Source organism: Carassius gibelio, chromosome B22 (genome assembly GCF_023724105.1).
Source record: "Carassius gibelio isolate Cgi1373 ecotype wild population from Czech Republic chromosome B22, carGib1.2-hapl.c, whole genome shotgun sequence".
Classification (NCBI taxonomy): domain Eukaryota; kingdom Metazoa; phylum Chordata; class Actinopteri; order Cypriniformes; family Cyprinidae; genus Carassius; species Carassius gibelio.
The window spans coordinates 37,020,293-37,037,575 of record NC_068417.1 but is presented as its reverse complement, the minus strand read 5'-3'; the positions used below and the strand labels follow the sequence as shown (position 1 = coordinate 37,037,575).

The following is a 17,283-nucleotide window of genomic DNA, read 5'->3' as shown; positions in this document are numbered from 1 at the left end:
TGATCCGCTTCAAAGTGATAATTGGTTCCTTCTCCAGACGATCACAGATTTACCTTCCAGTCAGTGTGTGCATGTGTTATTCATCCCCATTTTCGGATATTGTTTTTCACAGGAGAAATTTAGCACAGTCTGCTAGTGGTAAAACAGGATTCTCCAGTCCTTTATTCCCAAATCATTTCAAAACCTGTTCTAATAAGAACGCATTTAGCCAATGCTTTGGACACAAGCAACTAACAGGTTTTTTTTCAGCTAAAATCTAAGTTGATCACATTAATGAAACTGAGTATTCAGAAAATTGGCATTAACAAAAAGTCTTCCTTAATCAAAATAATCATAACATTTTGTATATAAACACTTGCAGGTACCTGTAATCTTTCAGTTCAGTTTCTCCAAACCTGTTACACTCAAACCAAACTAAATCAGTTAAAGACACAAAAAGACTGAATTATGAACACGAAACACACAGTGAGCAAAAACTAGTAGTGACGCAGACAGGTGTGTGTGAGATACTGAGAGCATGAGTGATTTAAACCACAGCAAACATTGAAACGTCAACCCAAACACACGATTAGGTACCTGATGTAAAAATCAAAATACAAACTTCTCTTCCTTGAAGGCAAAAAAAAAAAGACCAAAAAGCATAAATAACAGTTACTGCGCCATCCTCAACACACGTCTACGTCTCAATGACGAAATAAAACCAGATCGAACAAATGAGTGACATAATAATAAAAAAAGAAGAGAAAATACAAGTGCAACTAATTGTCTGATCTACTTTATGGACTGATTGGTGATATTGATATAATCTCATAAAACAAAAACTAAAATTTCACCCCAAAAACTAAACAAATTAGAATTTACATTATGCATTAAAACATTATTTTATTTATTGCGTATATTCCCATTCTCATTTGTTATTGTCAGCGATGAGTTTCAGAACACAGTACATTCTTTACCCTAATCAAGAATTGTTCTAAAAGAACCTTCAGTTTCTTTAACTGAAATATAATTGAATATGTCTTTATTTTGAATTTGGGGTAAAATATGGCTTGGACATGTTGGTAAATTTGGTAAGATTAACCTTCTGGGTTTATGACACACTTTATACAACTGTATTTTGGCCGGATGGTAAACAAACATACACTACATTTAAGCGTAACTGACACATGCCACATCATTTACATATTTCCATGCACACATACTACAAGACCATACCTTTTTTGTTTATAGGTGAGCATTGCTTCAGAAATGGGGAACTGGTGGGAGAGGCTGGCTCCAGCCAGATACTGTGAGACACGTCCTGCCACATCAATATTATCTGTAGAGATTAAACACCACATGCATTCAGAACCAGCATCAAATCAGACAGCAAAGGCATGAAATCATCTGAAGAGCTCATATTAACAGACTTGCTAACCTGAATTAGGAGCTTCTAACCTCCCGAACACGTCCCTCCATCCGGCGTCCATGAAGATGTTATTGAACTTGCTGTCAAATGTTGAGATGTACTTCGCCAGTGGGTGACAACCTGAGCAAAAACGAAGTACATTTAGCTCACACTGAAGAAATACCGCAGAATAAAGTAGTTGTCTTTCACATTACACCAAAGACCAAAATAAACACTAAATATGACTAAGACATAGTGTACTGCACGGATCTAATATAATGTTATAAATACAGTGTTTTTCCCCAACAGTTCCTCAAATGTGCACTTAAGACATAACAGTTTATGTTTGTGTGACTACTGTGATTCTGTATATTTGTGTATATTTATGTGGATCATGTGCCGTCTGTGTCAGTCATCTTTATGCACGTGCTATGGATGTCAATCAGTATGAGAAGAAAACTCCTCTCAGAAAATGTACAAATAAAGATACTTTTAGATGTTTAATTACTATTTGGAGCATTGGGATTGCTAGATAAGGGTCTAATGAAGTGTTGAGCGTATGCCGTAGCTAATCTACCATGTACTTTCCATGAAGAGCAGAAGTTTCAGCAAAAACTAAAAGGATTTGCAGCACTAAAAATCACTTGCAGTAGCTCTGCTACTAAATTTATTTAAAACTGGCTATCCCAGTCCAGCTATTATCATCTAGAATGAAGCTGATTGGTTGGTTCTTGTCACATGACCCGCGGTGCGCTTGCGGCATTATGAAAAAACCACATGCATTCGTGAAAACGCTGCTTCCAAAACAATCTACATTTGAAATAGACTTGAGTGCTCAAAAGATGCGTTATGTGATTGGCCCTTTATTTACAACAGCTTTGAACGTGGCTCAGCCAATCAGAATCAAGGTCCGGAACTATCCGTTCTATGATTAGTTGCACATGCCGACTCATTTTGCCAGCACAGGTCACATTTGAAAACAGCTATAAAACCTACTGTAATTAGCATATTACTCTCTCTCTCTCTCTCTCTATATATATATATATATACACTCACCGGCCACTTTATTAGATACACCTGTTCAATTGCTTGGTAAAACAAATTGCTAATCAGCCAATCACATGGCAGCAACTCAATGTATTTAGGCATCTAGATGTGGAGAAGAAGACTTACTAAAGTTCAAACCGAGCATCAGAATGGGGAAGAAAGGGGATTTAAGTGACTTTGAACATGGAATGGTTGTTAGAGCCAGACGGGCTGGTCTGAGTATTTCAGAAACTGCTGATCTACTGGGATTTTCATGCACAAGCATCTCTAGGGTTAACAGAGAATGATCTGAAAAAGAGAAAATATCCAGCGAGCGGCAGTTGTGTGGACGAAAATGGCTTGTTGATGTCAAGAGGTCAAAGGAGAATTCGCAGACTGATTAGAGATGATAGAAAGGCAACAGTAACTCAAATAATCACTCGTTACAACCAAGGTGTGCAGAAGAGCATCTCTGAACACACAACACATCAAACCCTGAACCGCTGGGCTACGCCAGCAGAAGACCTCACCGGGTGCTGCTCCTGTCAGCTAAGAACAGGAAACAGAGGCTACAATTCACACACGCTCAACTAGATTGTACAGTAGAAGATTTGGGAAAACGTTGCCTCGTCTGATATGTCTCGATATCTGCTGCAACATTCAGATGGTAGGGTCAGAATTTGGCGTAAAGAATATGAAAGCATGGATCCATCTTGGCTTGTCTCAATGGTTCAGGCTGCTTGTGGTGTAATGGATTGGGGGATATTTTCTTGCCACAATTTGGGCCCCTTAGTACCAACTGAGCATTGTTTAAACGCCACAGTCTTGAGCATTGTTTCTGACCATGTCCATCCCTTTATGACTACAGTGTGCCCATCTTCTGATGGCTACTTCCAGCAGGATAATGCACCATGTCACAATGCTCAAATCATCTCAGACTGGTTTCTTGATCATGACAATGAGTTCACATTACCCAAACGCCCTCCACAGTCACCGGATCTCAATCCAATAGAGCAGCTTTGGGATGTGGTGGAACGGGAGATTCACATCATGGGTGTGCAACTGTGTGATGCTATTACGTCAATATGGACCAAAATCTCTGAGGAATGTTTCCAACACCGGTTTACCTAATAAAGTGGCCAGTGAGTGTACATATATGAGAGAGATCATTTTGGGATGTGCTTCAGATGCTTTATTCAGCTTACCAACAGGAATGACTAGGAACCGAATGTAGGTCAACCAATCAGGCGTCTTGTTGGCGAGCTGCTCCACAAAACAGCGAAGGACCGTGCTGAGGTAACTCTGATCGCCCACCACTGCCACTTTAATGGTGGGTGGTGTTTGTGCATTGCAGTTGCAGCTGACACAATGACAAAAATGAGAGATGCAAAATATCATGCTCAAGTTCTCACCGAAATACCCACTCAATTAATTTTCTCATGTATAAGGCGTGCTAGGGTCAGTTTGTGTGTTGTTGCGTGCACAGTGAGGCTTACAATCGTTGAATCCTGGTGACGATGGTGTTGAAGGCGGCCTGAACATCTGCGGGGGAGACGGTGGATACAATAGGCTGCTTGTGCTCCTGAAGAATCTCATTCAAATACTGACACAGAAACAGAGTTCACGGCTCAAAAAGCAGCACGAGGGAATTAGTGCGAATGCTAACGAGACAGTATGAATGAAAACGAGTTATGAGGACTGCGATGTACGTAATGTCTATCCCTGTGGGACACATCAGCCTCAGGGAAGGACACATAAATCCAAACAGACAAGATGAGTGATAAAAACAGTTCATATTCCCAGGTTAATGCGTCAGTCCTGTTAACATAATAACCATCTCTTATTAAAATAATCTACTATTCAATAAATCAAGTGAACTCTGAGACAAGTAAATCAAGAACAAGTCTCCTCTCTTCTTTTCATAATTATAACTCTCTTATATCTCTGCTATTGTTTTGAAGGCATAATTGTATCCACATTGTAGAAATACTAATGCTAACACTAATCCACTAACTTACATAATAAATCATTTACTTACTTGGCTACAGAAGTTGCTAAAAAATCTTTAAACTTGATTTTACAAAAGCACACTTTTATGAAATAACTAAAATACACACAGAAAACTTTAATTTAGTTTTTTACATTAATTCATTTTCTTAATTAGCTTTTTTTCAGTTTTTCACTAAAAATATTGACAAAACATATTCACAAAACATCAACATTATATGTTTTCTTCAATGATAAAACACAATGGGAACATAATTTACCAAATGTACCAAAATGTAGCAAGGTTTACGGTTAAAACAAGAAATGATTTGCCTATATGGTAAGAAAATATTTACTTAATACAAAAGAAATTCACTAAAAAGTGTTATCCCATTGCACACTTTTGATTCTCAATTACATTTTATGTTGTTTCAGGATGTTTTAGTACTTTTATTGGAAAACTAGGCAACCACACAGTGTAAAAAGCAGTGCTGGAAACACACCTGTCCCTGCCAGTCTGTAGTGTTAATAAGAACGATATTCTCGGGCAGATGTTCGTCAGAGATTAGGATCTGGTTGAGTTGATCGTACACTGATTTCCTCGGGACCTGTGACAGAAAGGACGTCAAGTCGGAAAATGAGCACTCGTATACACAAATCAATATTGCAGTATTTCCTTATTCTTATCCCGGCAGACACAAACACACACTTACACAAACCTGTGTGATGAGCCTGGAGTCTGGCGAGGTCTCGCTCTCGATGCTGCTGGTGCGATCGCTCTGAGCTTTAGAGTTCTGTCTGTCCTTCATGGATGTGCTTCGTGGACGCCGCTGCAGCTTACTGTCGGTTTTACTGGCCACCCAACAAGGAGAAAGACATATTAGCATTGCTGGTTCTTAGTTGTTATAGTTTGGCATGCTGGAAAACCAAACTAAAACCTGCTGAAGGCAAAGGTCTGCTTTAAAACATTGTAGCTGGTTCTAGATGGAGACTGACCCGCTGGATTGGATATAAATGTACAATATTCAGCTCAGATGAAGAACACCCCAGGGTTGTTATTTCAGTCTGAACTAAGATCTGTAGCACTATAATAATAGAGTTGATCGTGGATCACAATTTGTGGCATCTTCTGCCTCCCAAGGCACCACAGAAAGAAGCTAAAAAGATGAGAGTCAGTGATGCACTGCTGCGCTCCACATTTCCTAAAGTGTCCGTGAGCCCATCGCTTGGGGACTGGGTCTTAATGAGCTCATTAGCCAATGCAAACACACACATATGCTGTTCTAGCAGAGGCCTGTGAGAACAACCAACTAGAAAACTACATGGAAGAACAGACGATTTGATGTTGTAATGGACCACTAGAGAAATATAACAGATGGGTGTTTCTTCAACTGAGCACTTTTGGTCCTCTGGAGTTTTTAGGGGAAAAAAAACTCTCTTAAAATGTACTTTTCACACTCGCTGGTTTCAAGTGGGCATGAAATAAACATTTACTTTACTTGATAAATGCATGATATTAATCTTATTGTGAATGCAACTGCACTCAATTTACAGACTTCTCTTTGGTGACATATTCCAGACTTTAGTTTCCTCGAAACCCATTCCTTTCTACAATTGACTGCAAGCTCAGATTTGGATCCATTTCAATTCAGTCATCAAAGTTTCAGGGCAAAATTGTAGTTTTATGCAACAGCACCAGCTCTGGGCATGTGACCAAAAGTGCCAGTCTTATTGGATGGTCAGAGTTTTTTTGCAAGGTGAAACTAAAATTATTTTTAAATTGTTGGCATGCAAATATTGGTGTCAGTCTATGCAGATGAATTGCCACCAGTTCATTCAAAATAAGATTTTATTAGAGCAAAATTGTTGGTTGGGGTATATATATATGTAAGAAAAAAATTGTAATCCGTAAATTTTACTGTTCAGTAAATGCCTACTGTCACCAGCATGAATGTTCAGCATAAACAGTTGGCCAGGTTTTCACTTTATGATGTGTCTGTTCAGATTAAAAAAACAAAACAAAAACAAACAAAGAATGAAAATGCAGTTTCACTCTCTGACATCTCTGGGATGCAAAACATTGCACAACTTTGTTTGACATTCACTTGTCACAGGAAGACAAGACAGAGCAAGCTTCAGATTCTATTTGGCAATAAAGTCTGTTCGTGAGCGTCAACCAAATCATAGTTTTATGCAGCCGCAGCAGCTCTGGGCTTGTAATGTTCATTTTGTCAGCCATTAATTCAGCCTTAGTCTTGATCCTGTGACCTACTTTTTTGTTACATATAGTTAATTATATTTAGTCAAATTGTTCTGTTTAAGTCTATGAAAAGTCAATGAAAAATTGTGATTATAATTTTGAGCTATGTATATATAGAGCTCAAAATTATGATCACAATGACTGTTGCAATTTGAGAAATTATTTTTTGCATTTTGAAAGAAATATTGCACTTTCACCAATAAGTGCAAATAGATGGTTTATTTGAATAATAATAATAATAAAATGTATCCTTTTAAAAGTTGATATCTGGCAACCATAAACGTGGAAGCTCATGTAGTAGAGGCGCGCACAGCAGTCCACAATATTTTTTCGACAAAACATTTTTGTGTAATGTTTTTTATTACATTTAAGTCTACATTCAAGTTTTTATCATCAATGATATTGCGTATTGAGATTGTCATATATCGTTTATTGACCTTACTGTTGTCTAATTTTTGGCATAAGAGAAAAGCTCATCAACGAACATTTTTCATCATAGACTTCGTTGACGAAATTAACATTTGAACAAAGATGCAAATCTCATTGGTTGGCCAGAGTTTCTCACAGTGCAATGGAAAAAATATGACACAATAAAACCTGTTCCATAGGGACGTGCATTACCACGAGTTCATTCACATTCAAAGTTTTCACATTCAAAGTTTTATGGCACCGTGTTTTCAGACTAAACATTTGCTCTCTGTAAATAAAGAAACACTCAGAAGTAAGAACATCTGCTAGGACTGTTATTAAATTCAAAACAAGTTAAGTTAATTAAGTTCAGACAGAAAAAAATTGGAGTTTGAGGGTGAGCGAGAGGTTGCAGCACAAAAACAGATGGAAAGGCTACACAGGAAGGCGTGTGTTACCTAGGCGAGTCAGCCTTGCAGAGTTTGCCCCCCGTTCCTGCTAGTTTCTCAGTGCTCACGTCCCAGCTCATACTGGCTTCACATGATGCCACGCCGCCACCCGCCTCGTCCTCCACCAGCTCCTGCGTGCAGACAAAAACATCAGGAGGGAACATCTATCACTCTCTTCAAGTGCTCACGCCACCGGGAAAACTGTCATGTTGCTGTGGCAACGGCCACTTAACCACGAAGCAGAATTGCGTTGTGTGGATGTGTCTGAAAGAGTGTGTGTGTGTGTGTGTGTGTGTGTGTGTGTGAGGGCTGATTAAGTGTGCGACACAGATCACAGCCTTGAATTATCTTCAGTCAGTGCACAAAAACAATAACAACAGGACGGCCCTTATGAAAGAATAAAAGAAGGACAGGGCATCTCCTACTAAAGATAAAGTTGATTTTTCTCTTGTTTGAAGAAAACATGACCGGTGATTGGTTGCATGACACCACAATGCTAGAGTGTCCTGCTTACTGGCCCAAGTCTTACAATATGATATTGCGGTCTATAGACATGAATCTGAATTCTACAAGCTAGATGCTGAAGTTTGATATTCATTAGTAGTGTTGTTATTGTTAACCGGTGGACAGCTGATTTGTACTTTCTTACCTTAAGTACATTTTTCAAGTATCTGTACTGTTATTTTTATTTTGGGAAATGTTTGCTTCTCTACATTCCAAAGCATGATATTTTCTTGAGCTATATTTCAGAAAAAAAAACCATTCCCCATTATGTTGAACTGGAGAACTCACCCCTTCCTGAGATGTAAATTCTCTCTGATTCTTTCAAATGAAGCCGATAAATTGGTTCACAGATCAAGCTAAACGATTCGTTTTTGAATCAGACTGATCTGACTGAAATTGTTCTTCGGTCAACAACTGATTTATTGGCCAAATTGAATAAAAGGCAAATGTAGGTCATGACTGTCCATTATTTGTGAAGCTTTTTGTCGTTTTACTTTTAATACTTACATTGATATTTCACCCAAAAATGAAAATTACCCAGTTATTTAATCACCCTCGAGGCATCCTGGGTGTATATGACTTTATTATTTAAGATGAATACAATCAAACTTATATTTAAATTAGAGTTGTTCCGATTCCGATACTAGTATCGGAAATATCACACCCAGGTATCGGATCAGTACTTGGTATCGGCCGATACCCTGAGCCCAGGTATCGGAATCGGTATCGGGAAGAGAAAAAGGGTATCTGAACATCTCTAATTTAAATAATGTCCTGGCTCTTCCAAGCATTATAATGCCAGTGGATGGCAGTTGAAAATTTAAAAGCCAAAAAAGTGCAAGCATCAATCATAAAAAAAAGCTCCATAGATTTCAGGGAGTTAAATAAGCCCTTCTGAAGTAAACTGACGCAGCTAAAAAATATCCATATTTAAACTTTACAAAAAGTAATATCTACAGTAGCTTTCACAAGAGAGTGCAGTTTCAGTGGATTGTAATATTGTAGCGTAAACTCTGGTGAGAGCATGCTAGTCTCGCAAGAATCAAGTTTTGTAAACAAAAAAGGAAAACCAGTCTCCTTTTGGATTATATTGAAAACCTCAGACATTCTTCTTTACAAATCCTTGATTTGTGACCGGTGTGACCATTCTGCAGAAATGGGGTGAGTTTAATGTTTGGGTGAGTTATCACTTTAAGTAAATTAAAATCAAGTACTTTTGTACTTTTACTCAAGTAAAATTGCAAATGAGTTTTAATGTTATAATGATTTTTTACTGGAGTACTACTTCATTAAGGTTAATTAATCTGTACTTTTACTCAAGTACTTGATTTGTCCACCATTGTTGTTAATTAAAACCACAACAACTAAAATATCATTTGTTAACTTACATCTGAAACTAAATAATATATTATTATTAGATGGAGCACTTAAATGAAAATGAGAAATGTTGTCTTGGCAACTAATTGAAATAAGTTTACACACTAAAATTACTAAAAGCAAAACTGAAAGAAAGCTCATTCAAAATATGATATACATATTATAATAGTATATACTCTCGATAATACTAAAATAACACTGATACTGTTGCATTTTAGAGGGATAAACATTAAGATTTCAAATTCCTAATAACCATTATTTCTGATCCACAGAAATTAGTTGAAAAAGGCTAATTAAAAGCATCTACAAATGCAATGATTTATATTAATATTGCATTTGTGTACATGGAAATTGTTTTGTTATTATGTCATTGAGCTCTAATTCTTGATAGATTTGATCAAATCTGTCCAACAGACAGCAGAATTGTTTGAAAAAGTCATTATGAAAGATGTAAATAATGACAAACGGGCCTATAATTATATCCCAGCTACACAGAATAATATAACATGTGCCCTACTGCACAACATTTTAAAGTCCAACATGGATGCAGCGTATTTGTTGGCTCTGTCGCTCTCTCCTCCCATCTCTCTAAAAGTGCCTCATTAGGGCTGTTATTGTGGTGATGCTGGGTAGTAAACACATTTAAACACTCACACACTGTTACTCTTCCCTTTAAACAGATGTGAACTGATATAGGGACAGAGAGAACCAATAGAACCAAAAAGAAAAGTAAATAAACTGCATCACCTATATATCTACACAGTTATCAATCCTCTACAGTATATCAGAGAGCCGTGTAAAAATGGCTGTATGTTACATGTATAGAAATGCAGAAATTGTCACTGACCCCAGCTGCCGAGTCCACCGCTGTAGGGTCATCCGGATTTCTGCCACCCATTACCCTGTTCTTATCCACTGTTAACACATCGCCACCCTGCAACACATGCACAGAAACAAAGCACCATAGTGAGCATGGGGTTCATGCTTTGGTTCTGCAAGTATTTTCCCATTTTCTCTAGACACTACTACTAATTTTAGAAGCAATCGATTTTAAAAGATCTTACGTGTGAACCGAATGCAATCTTTTCTGACACTTAAATGCATGTTAATTGCAATTAAATGAAAACATATTATAGCTTTAAATTAAATTAGTTGAACTTTGGAGTACTTTCTTAAGGACTTAAGAAATCTTAATATTTATATGTAATTTCTCTGTAACTTAATCTTAAATGTAATTTCATAATTGCTTCTATTGACACTGAATATAGTTATAGTGATGCTGAATGTACTGACAAACATTTACGTTAAACTAAAATATAATTTGTGTCTAAAATATACTTTGACATTCTATGCAAAATTTTGTAAAGATATTTTAATTACACATTTGTAAAAAATTTTTAAATTATGTTGTTGTTTAGTACATTTAAATTATATTAATGCTAAAATATAATATTAAACACACATTACAGTTCAAATTATAATCGTGTTTTACATGTGCTATAGCATGTTAGACAACACATCAGAATATGCTGATGTTCTTCTTTAGATAGGCAAGTGTGCTTCTTTAGATATTATTAAAACAATTATTTTTAAAGTGTACTGAAGAGTGTTAAGAAACAGTCGTTAAAAGTGTACTCTCTTGAAGTACACTCAAGTGGCTTTTTATATCATTAATATTATATGTGAAAATATATACTTTGAAGATGCACTTGTACACTTCTTTTCTATGAAGGGTAAGGGTTGCAAAAAAAATCTTTAAATAAGAGTTGCAAGAAACAACTTGCATTTTTTATGCAAAAAGTACTTGTAAATTAGAGAAGACTGTACTTTATTTTATAGGGGAGTGAATTTCTCATCCCATGGAGCACTGTGAATGACATCATGGATTCAAAAATATAACTACAACATAATAAATTGGGTATAAAATACCACATATTTGAATTTGTGTATACTTACATATTTACAAATTGAATTCATACGGACTTGTGGCTTCTACAAAAGCATATATCATCAGCTAACAACCTTGGATTCTAGGTCTATTTTTGAAAGTTTATATACATTATCATTTAAAAAATGATAATAATTTCCCTTGGAGAGACGATGAATAGGATTACCCTATTTTCTCACAAAGGCAATATGTATTTACAACATGTTTTGTCAAAACTGATTTATGATTATGATCTGTCCTGTGACAGACGAGTTTGACTTGACTTTGCTTAAATTTATAAGGAATTTTCTTTAAAAATGTATATTAAATATACAATATACAACCAACATTTGCGTGTTCTGTATTTGGCTTTGTTTAGGCAGAACAATACTGATAATACAGGCATTGAAAGTGTCAGACGTACAGTGGAGGTTGGCTCTCTCGGTTGGCTCTTCTGACTGTGCAAACTGCCGATCTCCGTCTGTGAGCTGGAGTGAGACATTCCCTCAAAGAATGGCCTTGAGTGGAAAACATGCACATGTTAAGAATATAAAACAGTTTTAGAGCTAAATGTTGGATTTCATGGTCAACGATCCAGTATCAGTTAAGTTATCCTCAGTGTTCTTTAAGAGGGTTAGGGTTAGGGTTTACACTGTCAGCGATTTGCAAAAACAAAGCAACTGGAAGTCGTTCACTTTGACTAAGAGTCAACAAGACAGTGGACGAAATAAGAGTAGAGCATCTAGAAGTAGGAACAGCCAAGGGAAAGTTGAGATAACTTATAGACCTTCACAAAGTGAAATATATTCACAAGGATATCTAGTTTGCTCTCTACTAATTGTCACCAACTAAATAAATAAAAGATTTAATTACATGAAATTTTAAACGTTGTCAAATGCACCACTTCTTCCTTAGAAGTCTTCTTTATAACAGCCAGGGAATTTTTCTTTCCCCAGTAGACTGACAAAAAGCAAGCAAATTGCTTTAAGCCAGCCAATCAGATGTGATTTTGAAAATGGCTTGCCATTTTTGTGTGTAATATGCATCAGACTAGAGCTATGACTCAGGACTCTTACTTTAATTTGGGTTTGGGAGTGCTGAGAAGGCTCTCGTTGTCCTCCATCTCTGGGCCACTGTCGCTCTGGTTATAAACCTCTAGACTGTCATACAGAAGATCCAAATCTTCAACCTCCTGCGTCTGATCAACTGGGTCTGAGTCCAAGACCTTTTCGAACCAGCAAAACATAAATCAATTTTAGATATTTATGAAATGTACGTAAATCATGATCAGCTCACATTTCAAACCAAATTGACTTCATGACAATTTAAACAAATTTGCCCACAGTAATTATCATTGCGGTAATTAATATATATATTTTTTTATTGAGGTATATGATCTACTGCCTTTAATTTATGCCAAACAAAAAATTACAGTATTTTATATCATAGGTAATGACAAATTACTATAATACCTTAATAAGATTTTTTTTTTTTTTTTTTTTTTTTTGTAAAATGGGACTTAAGAATGATTTGGCCATTTTCAAAAAGTCAACGTGCTGAAAAACCAGGCTTTCAGTGCAATCTTTTTCAGAGAGAATTCTCACAGGACAAGTACAATCACCAGTAATGACCCATTCATACAGTAAAATGCATCTCCTCAGGCAGCTGAGACTAAAAGACAGAAAGAAGTTCATTGTGTAAACGTAAACAAAAGACAGAAAGAGGATAAGAGATAAGAGAGTCTGGAAGAAAAGGGAGCATATCCTAACATCATCCTAATAATAACATTGTTGTACTTCTTTTCCAAGATAATAAAATAAACTAATTTTACTCTTTTTACGTCTTAAGTGCTGCATTGTGTTCACAGTTGGATCCATCCTTTATTAGTGGAAACTGATTAAAAATGTGTCAGCACACAAACAGACTTTGTTAGCATTGTTTTGCTCCACTATCCCTGCTTAAAAAAAGAGTAACACTAACTTGGACAGCACAGAAGACAAGCTAAACCAGCTTAAACCAGCAAAACACCAAAGAGTGATTTTACTCAGTTGTGCAGCCATCAAATTAATGTTATAGTATGTGATGTTAGCACAGACGAGAGCTGTGATTTAACTGCTGTTGGAAATTCCCAAAAGTGAAATCATTTTGTCAAATGTCACAGGTGTTTTGAAATACACTACATATTTGAGACACACCCAAAGTGAGCTATTGCATTGACAAGCCCATGTTGGCAATGCTACTCATGGGAACAGCCTGCCAATGTCATCACCCTGAATCAGGAAGTTGCTGGACTGATTGCCAAATAAATCTGGATCATTTCCTGTAGGGTTTGGATAACGGAATGTGGCAGCCAAGGCAAGCGGACGAAGAAGCCAAAGAGTCAAACAGCTATCAACTAACAAGCTTAGACTCTAACAATGAGACCACAAAGCTACTTAAATCTTGCATGCAGGCTCTAGAAACATGTGTGGCCTAAGTAATGATCCCATAAGCAGTATATTTGGTTTTAGAAGAGCTATACGTCATATCTTACACTGCAAAAAATCCTCCTCTCACATTTCAGCAACTAGATCAATCATTGCCAAGTCCCAGGGCGGTTTCTATAAAGGTTGAATTTCATGGCTGAAGTGATTTTGTGATTACAAATCACAGGACTGCAAAATAGAGAGTGTAGGGTGTAGAACTTCAGGCAAACATGTAGTTCTCTCTGTTGTAACTTATGAAAGACAAAAAAAAATCCTCACCTCATCAGATACTTTGAATCTCTTCAGGAGAGCAACAAACTTCTGCTTGAAATTGGGTTGCTATAAAGAAATTGAGAGAATGCGTCATCAAGGACTTATGAGTTGCAACTGTTCAATGCAATACATGTTATAATGACAGTACAGAAAAATAATGGTACATAAAACAGTAATATTATTGTACTTTATGGCATGCGTTTTTTGTTGAGACACTAAAATAGGTAAAAACAAAAGATTAAATAAAAAAAAATGCATAAAGCATTTCTGGTCCAACTTTTTATTTATAGGCAATATAGGCAGTTTTAACTGCTATGTATTTGCATCCAAAAATTGTTTGGTAAAACAAACTTATGATGTATTGCTGAACAATCTTGTTGCTAACAACTGCAGTTATGGGCAGGTATAGTTACTTTTAAGAGTAGTGGTAAAGTCAAAAGTGCAATGGATGTAACTTAAGAAATTAATTATAGATGTAATTAAATGCAGGTATTTTGTAAATATAAGTACAGTGTAATTTCATGTATGTACACAATTAGTGCACTGTATCATATAAGTAACTTTAAATGCAAGTACAAACAGTAGTTGTTAGACACTTTAAAATGTGCTTCAGAAAAGTGTAAGGAAATCTATATTAGTGTCGCTCTAGTTTACACATTGATCCTGGGTTAGCATTTGTGTTCCTGATGGTGAGCTTTGCTTAAGAGGATTAGAACATCACCTTCTATGACTTTCTGTGAACTAGATAACACTGAACCAAACACCACCTTTTGGACACAAAGCCAATTTATCTATGTTTCTATCAGGTAGCTGCCTGAAGTGACATGTATCAAAATACAATTAATCTATGATAACAGACAGGGTCATCTAACTGTACTGCAGTGACAACATGCCTGCATGCAGAAAGAAACAGAGAACAAGGTGCATTATATCACAGTGATATAGTATAATACAATTTAATCATATCAGCTATTGGCACTGTTATCATGTCAGTTAGCAAAACTGTATTCTCTGGTATACAAAGATATTTTACAAATGGTGTTCCCCAGGGCTCGGTTATTGGTCCTATTACTTTCTGCAAGTACTCAGATGATTGTTACTGGCCCCCCCGGGACAAATGCAGATGGAGTATATCTGTACATACCCGGGTCATAGATATGGTTCTAATCATTTTTCTCCTAGATTTTTTCGGCTTCCGCTGAACATCATCATCCTCATCATAAAGGTCCTAAAACAGAATTTCAAGAAATCTGATGCTTTTGATAGGTAGAGATCCTTTTCTAAAGAAATGGGGCAAAATATTTAATGAACCACACACTGCAAAAACTAGCTTCTTAATTACTTACAGCCCAATGGAATGGGATGGAATTCTTTTTTAGATAAATTCTCCCAATACAGCGATGTTTTAAACTTAACCCATATGCGAAAACTAACACCAATAAGACCAAAGATATTGACAGATTACACTCATAGCAGAAAACAGGTAATTGCATAAAAATTTACTTTGCATAGAAATTATATTTTTTTAGAGCAAGATATATTAAAGACATGTTGGTAAGAACTCCTGACCTGCCCTTGAACAGCATCATCACTCGCCTCTTGCTCTGAGGAGTAACTATCATCATCATCTTCAGAATAGTTATCCATATCTGGAGAACGGTCTAAAAGAGAAAGAGACACTAAATGACTCTATGGTACTTGACATTTTAATGCAGCAAAAGTCTCTGGGATGCAGTACCATCTAACATCCAACAGGAAAGCATTAAAATTATTCATTCAAAAAATGTAGCAATCTTATTGCTCCAATTTGAGAACACTTGAGCTGCTGAAGCTACTTTCCCTTTTAATGTACTGCAGCATCCGTCACTTTTTTTTGTCTGTGCTCTGAGATGATGGATTGGAGGATGTTTTGTGGTACAGAGTGTTTCCGGGGGACTTTTTATCTTTATTGCAACTTAATGCACTCAAACTGCCCATTAGCATCTTTCAAGTCAATGTAATTACAGTACAAAACAAACCCAATCACTGATGTAATATTGTGGTTTGTACAGTCATGCACTTGCAAGGACAACTGGGTAAATGGAGTGGTTTAGTGTAGTGGTTAAAGATTTTGCCAGTATGTGTTCTCCTCCTTGCCATTTAAGATGTTGTTACCTTTTGTGAAAGGCAAAAAAGTACATTGTACAAGTACTGTAACGATGTATGAAGCACAGCCTAACGTGATTCGCAATTGTGTGGATTGCTATTGAAATGACTGGACTGCCCACAGAAATTCGACCAAACAACAGTTCTGTAAAGAAAAAGTCTCTTAGAGTTTAGTATAGTAGTATACATGGCAATGTTAATGTGTTTGGTCTTGAAATAGATTTGCTGTCCTTAGTGTAATGTAGAATAATTACTGCTGTGCTGCACATATAACATATAAAATAATCCCCATATATAACATACATTAAATTATCCCATAGCAGATATATACAGGTGGAGCTGGGGGAGGCGGAGGATATCTGAAGCACACTGTGACTGCTACAGCAAGCACTAGCCGAGTATTTATATACTGAGCTGCAAGCCCATTGGCTGAAAGAAACCAGTCAGCTGTGCCACGTGAATAATGATGTGATTATATCAGATTAAGTTAGAAGCTATCTGCTTACACCATCTAGAGTTTCATGAGAGCACTTTTGCATTTAATGTGAACACACTTTTCTATTTTAATATATTGAGACATTTGTGTATCACCTGAAGCTTTGGCCTTTGTCTCTGGGTGACCACTGCCGTCCTCTGGGTCAATAGGTTGACTCGACAGTGAGTAAACACTCAGTTCTGCTGCACGCATCGGTGCTTCCTTCACATTACTATGGAGACCTAAAATCTGGCCTCCATCTGTCGGGTGCTGCATCACCTTTAAGCATAAACATGGACAAAAAAGTCAGAATTCTTCAGATGCCTTCTTGTCCTTTCAGCTTAACTCCAGGTCATGGTCTCCATCTGAAAGCCTTTTTTTTTTGTCAATTCGAGGTTGGATTCCTAATCGATCTCTTGATGAATTGTGCCCTATGTTCAGTGTTTTCTGTGTTTGAGTCTCTATTGAATATGATTATCGCTGGAATCTCAGCAGAGAGGAATATGGAATTTGCGGGGGTGAAAAGACGAGATTACTTGCAGGCATTTTCAGAAGTGAAATAGCTGAATAAAGTGCACCAGTAGGTCCACGCTCAATTAAA

At 36.7% G+C, this 17,283-nt stretch overlaps 1 protein-coding gene across 4 annotated transcripts in view; it reads right to left on the bottom strand.

Moving 5' to 3' along the window:
- LOC127988104 (phosphofurin acidic cluster sorting protein 2) overlaps positions 1-17,283 on the bottom strand; it is a 49,199-nt gene that overhangs the window by 7,778 nt on the left and 24,138 nt on the right. The window contains exons 5-19 of one of the 4 annotated variants that reach the window (XM_052590646.1): positions 16,799-16,961; positions 15,632-15,723; positions 15,207-15,290; positions 14,069-14,128; positions 12,401-12,549; positions 11,749-11,842; positions 10,245-10,331; positions 7,526-7,647; positions 5,113-5,251; positions 4,903-5,007; positions 3,910-4,016; positions 3,619-3,773; positions 1,418-1,528; positions 1,216-1,318; positions 577-609 (exon numbers count right to left, since the gene is read on the bottom strand). In XM_052590646.1, coding sequence (XP_052446606.1) covers positions 577-609; positions 1,216-1,318; positions 1,418-1,528; positions 3,619-3,773; positions 3,910-4,016; positions 4,903-5,007; positions 5,113-5,251; positions 7,526-7,647; positions 10,245-10,331; positions 11,749-11,842; positions 12,401-12,549; positions 14,069-14,128; positions 15,207-15,290; positions 15,632-15,723; positions 16,799-16,961 — 1,604 coding nt within the window. The remainder of the gene's footprint in view (positions 1-576; positions 610-1,215; positions 1,319-1,417; positions 1,529-3,618; positions 3,774-3,909; positions 4,017-4,902; positions 5,008-5,112; positions 5,252-7,525; positions 7,648-10,244; positions 10,332-11,748; positions 11,843-12,400; positions 12,550-14,068; positions 14,129-15,206; positions 15,291-15,631; positions 15,724-16,798; positions 16,962-17,283) is intronic. The other 3 variants (XM_052590648.1, XM_052590649.1, XM_052590650.1) reach the window with 3 other exon arrangements.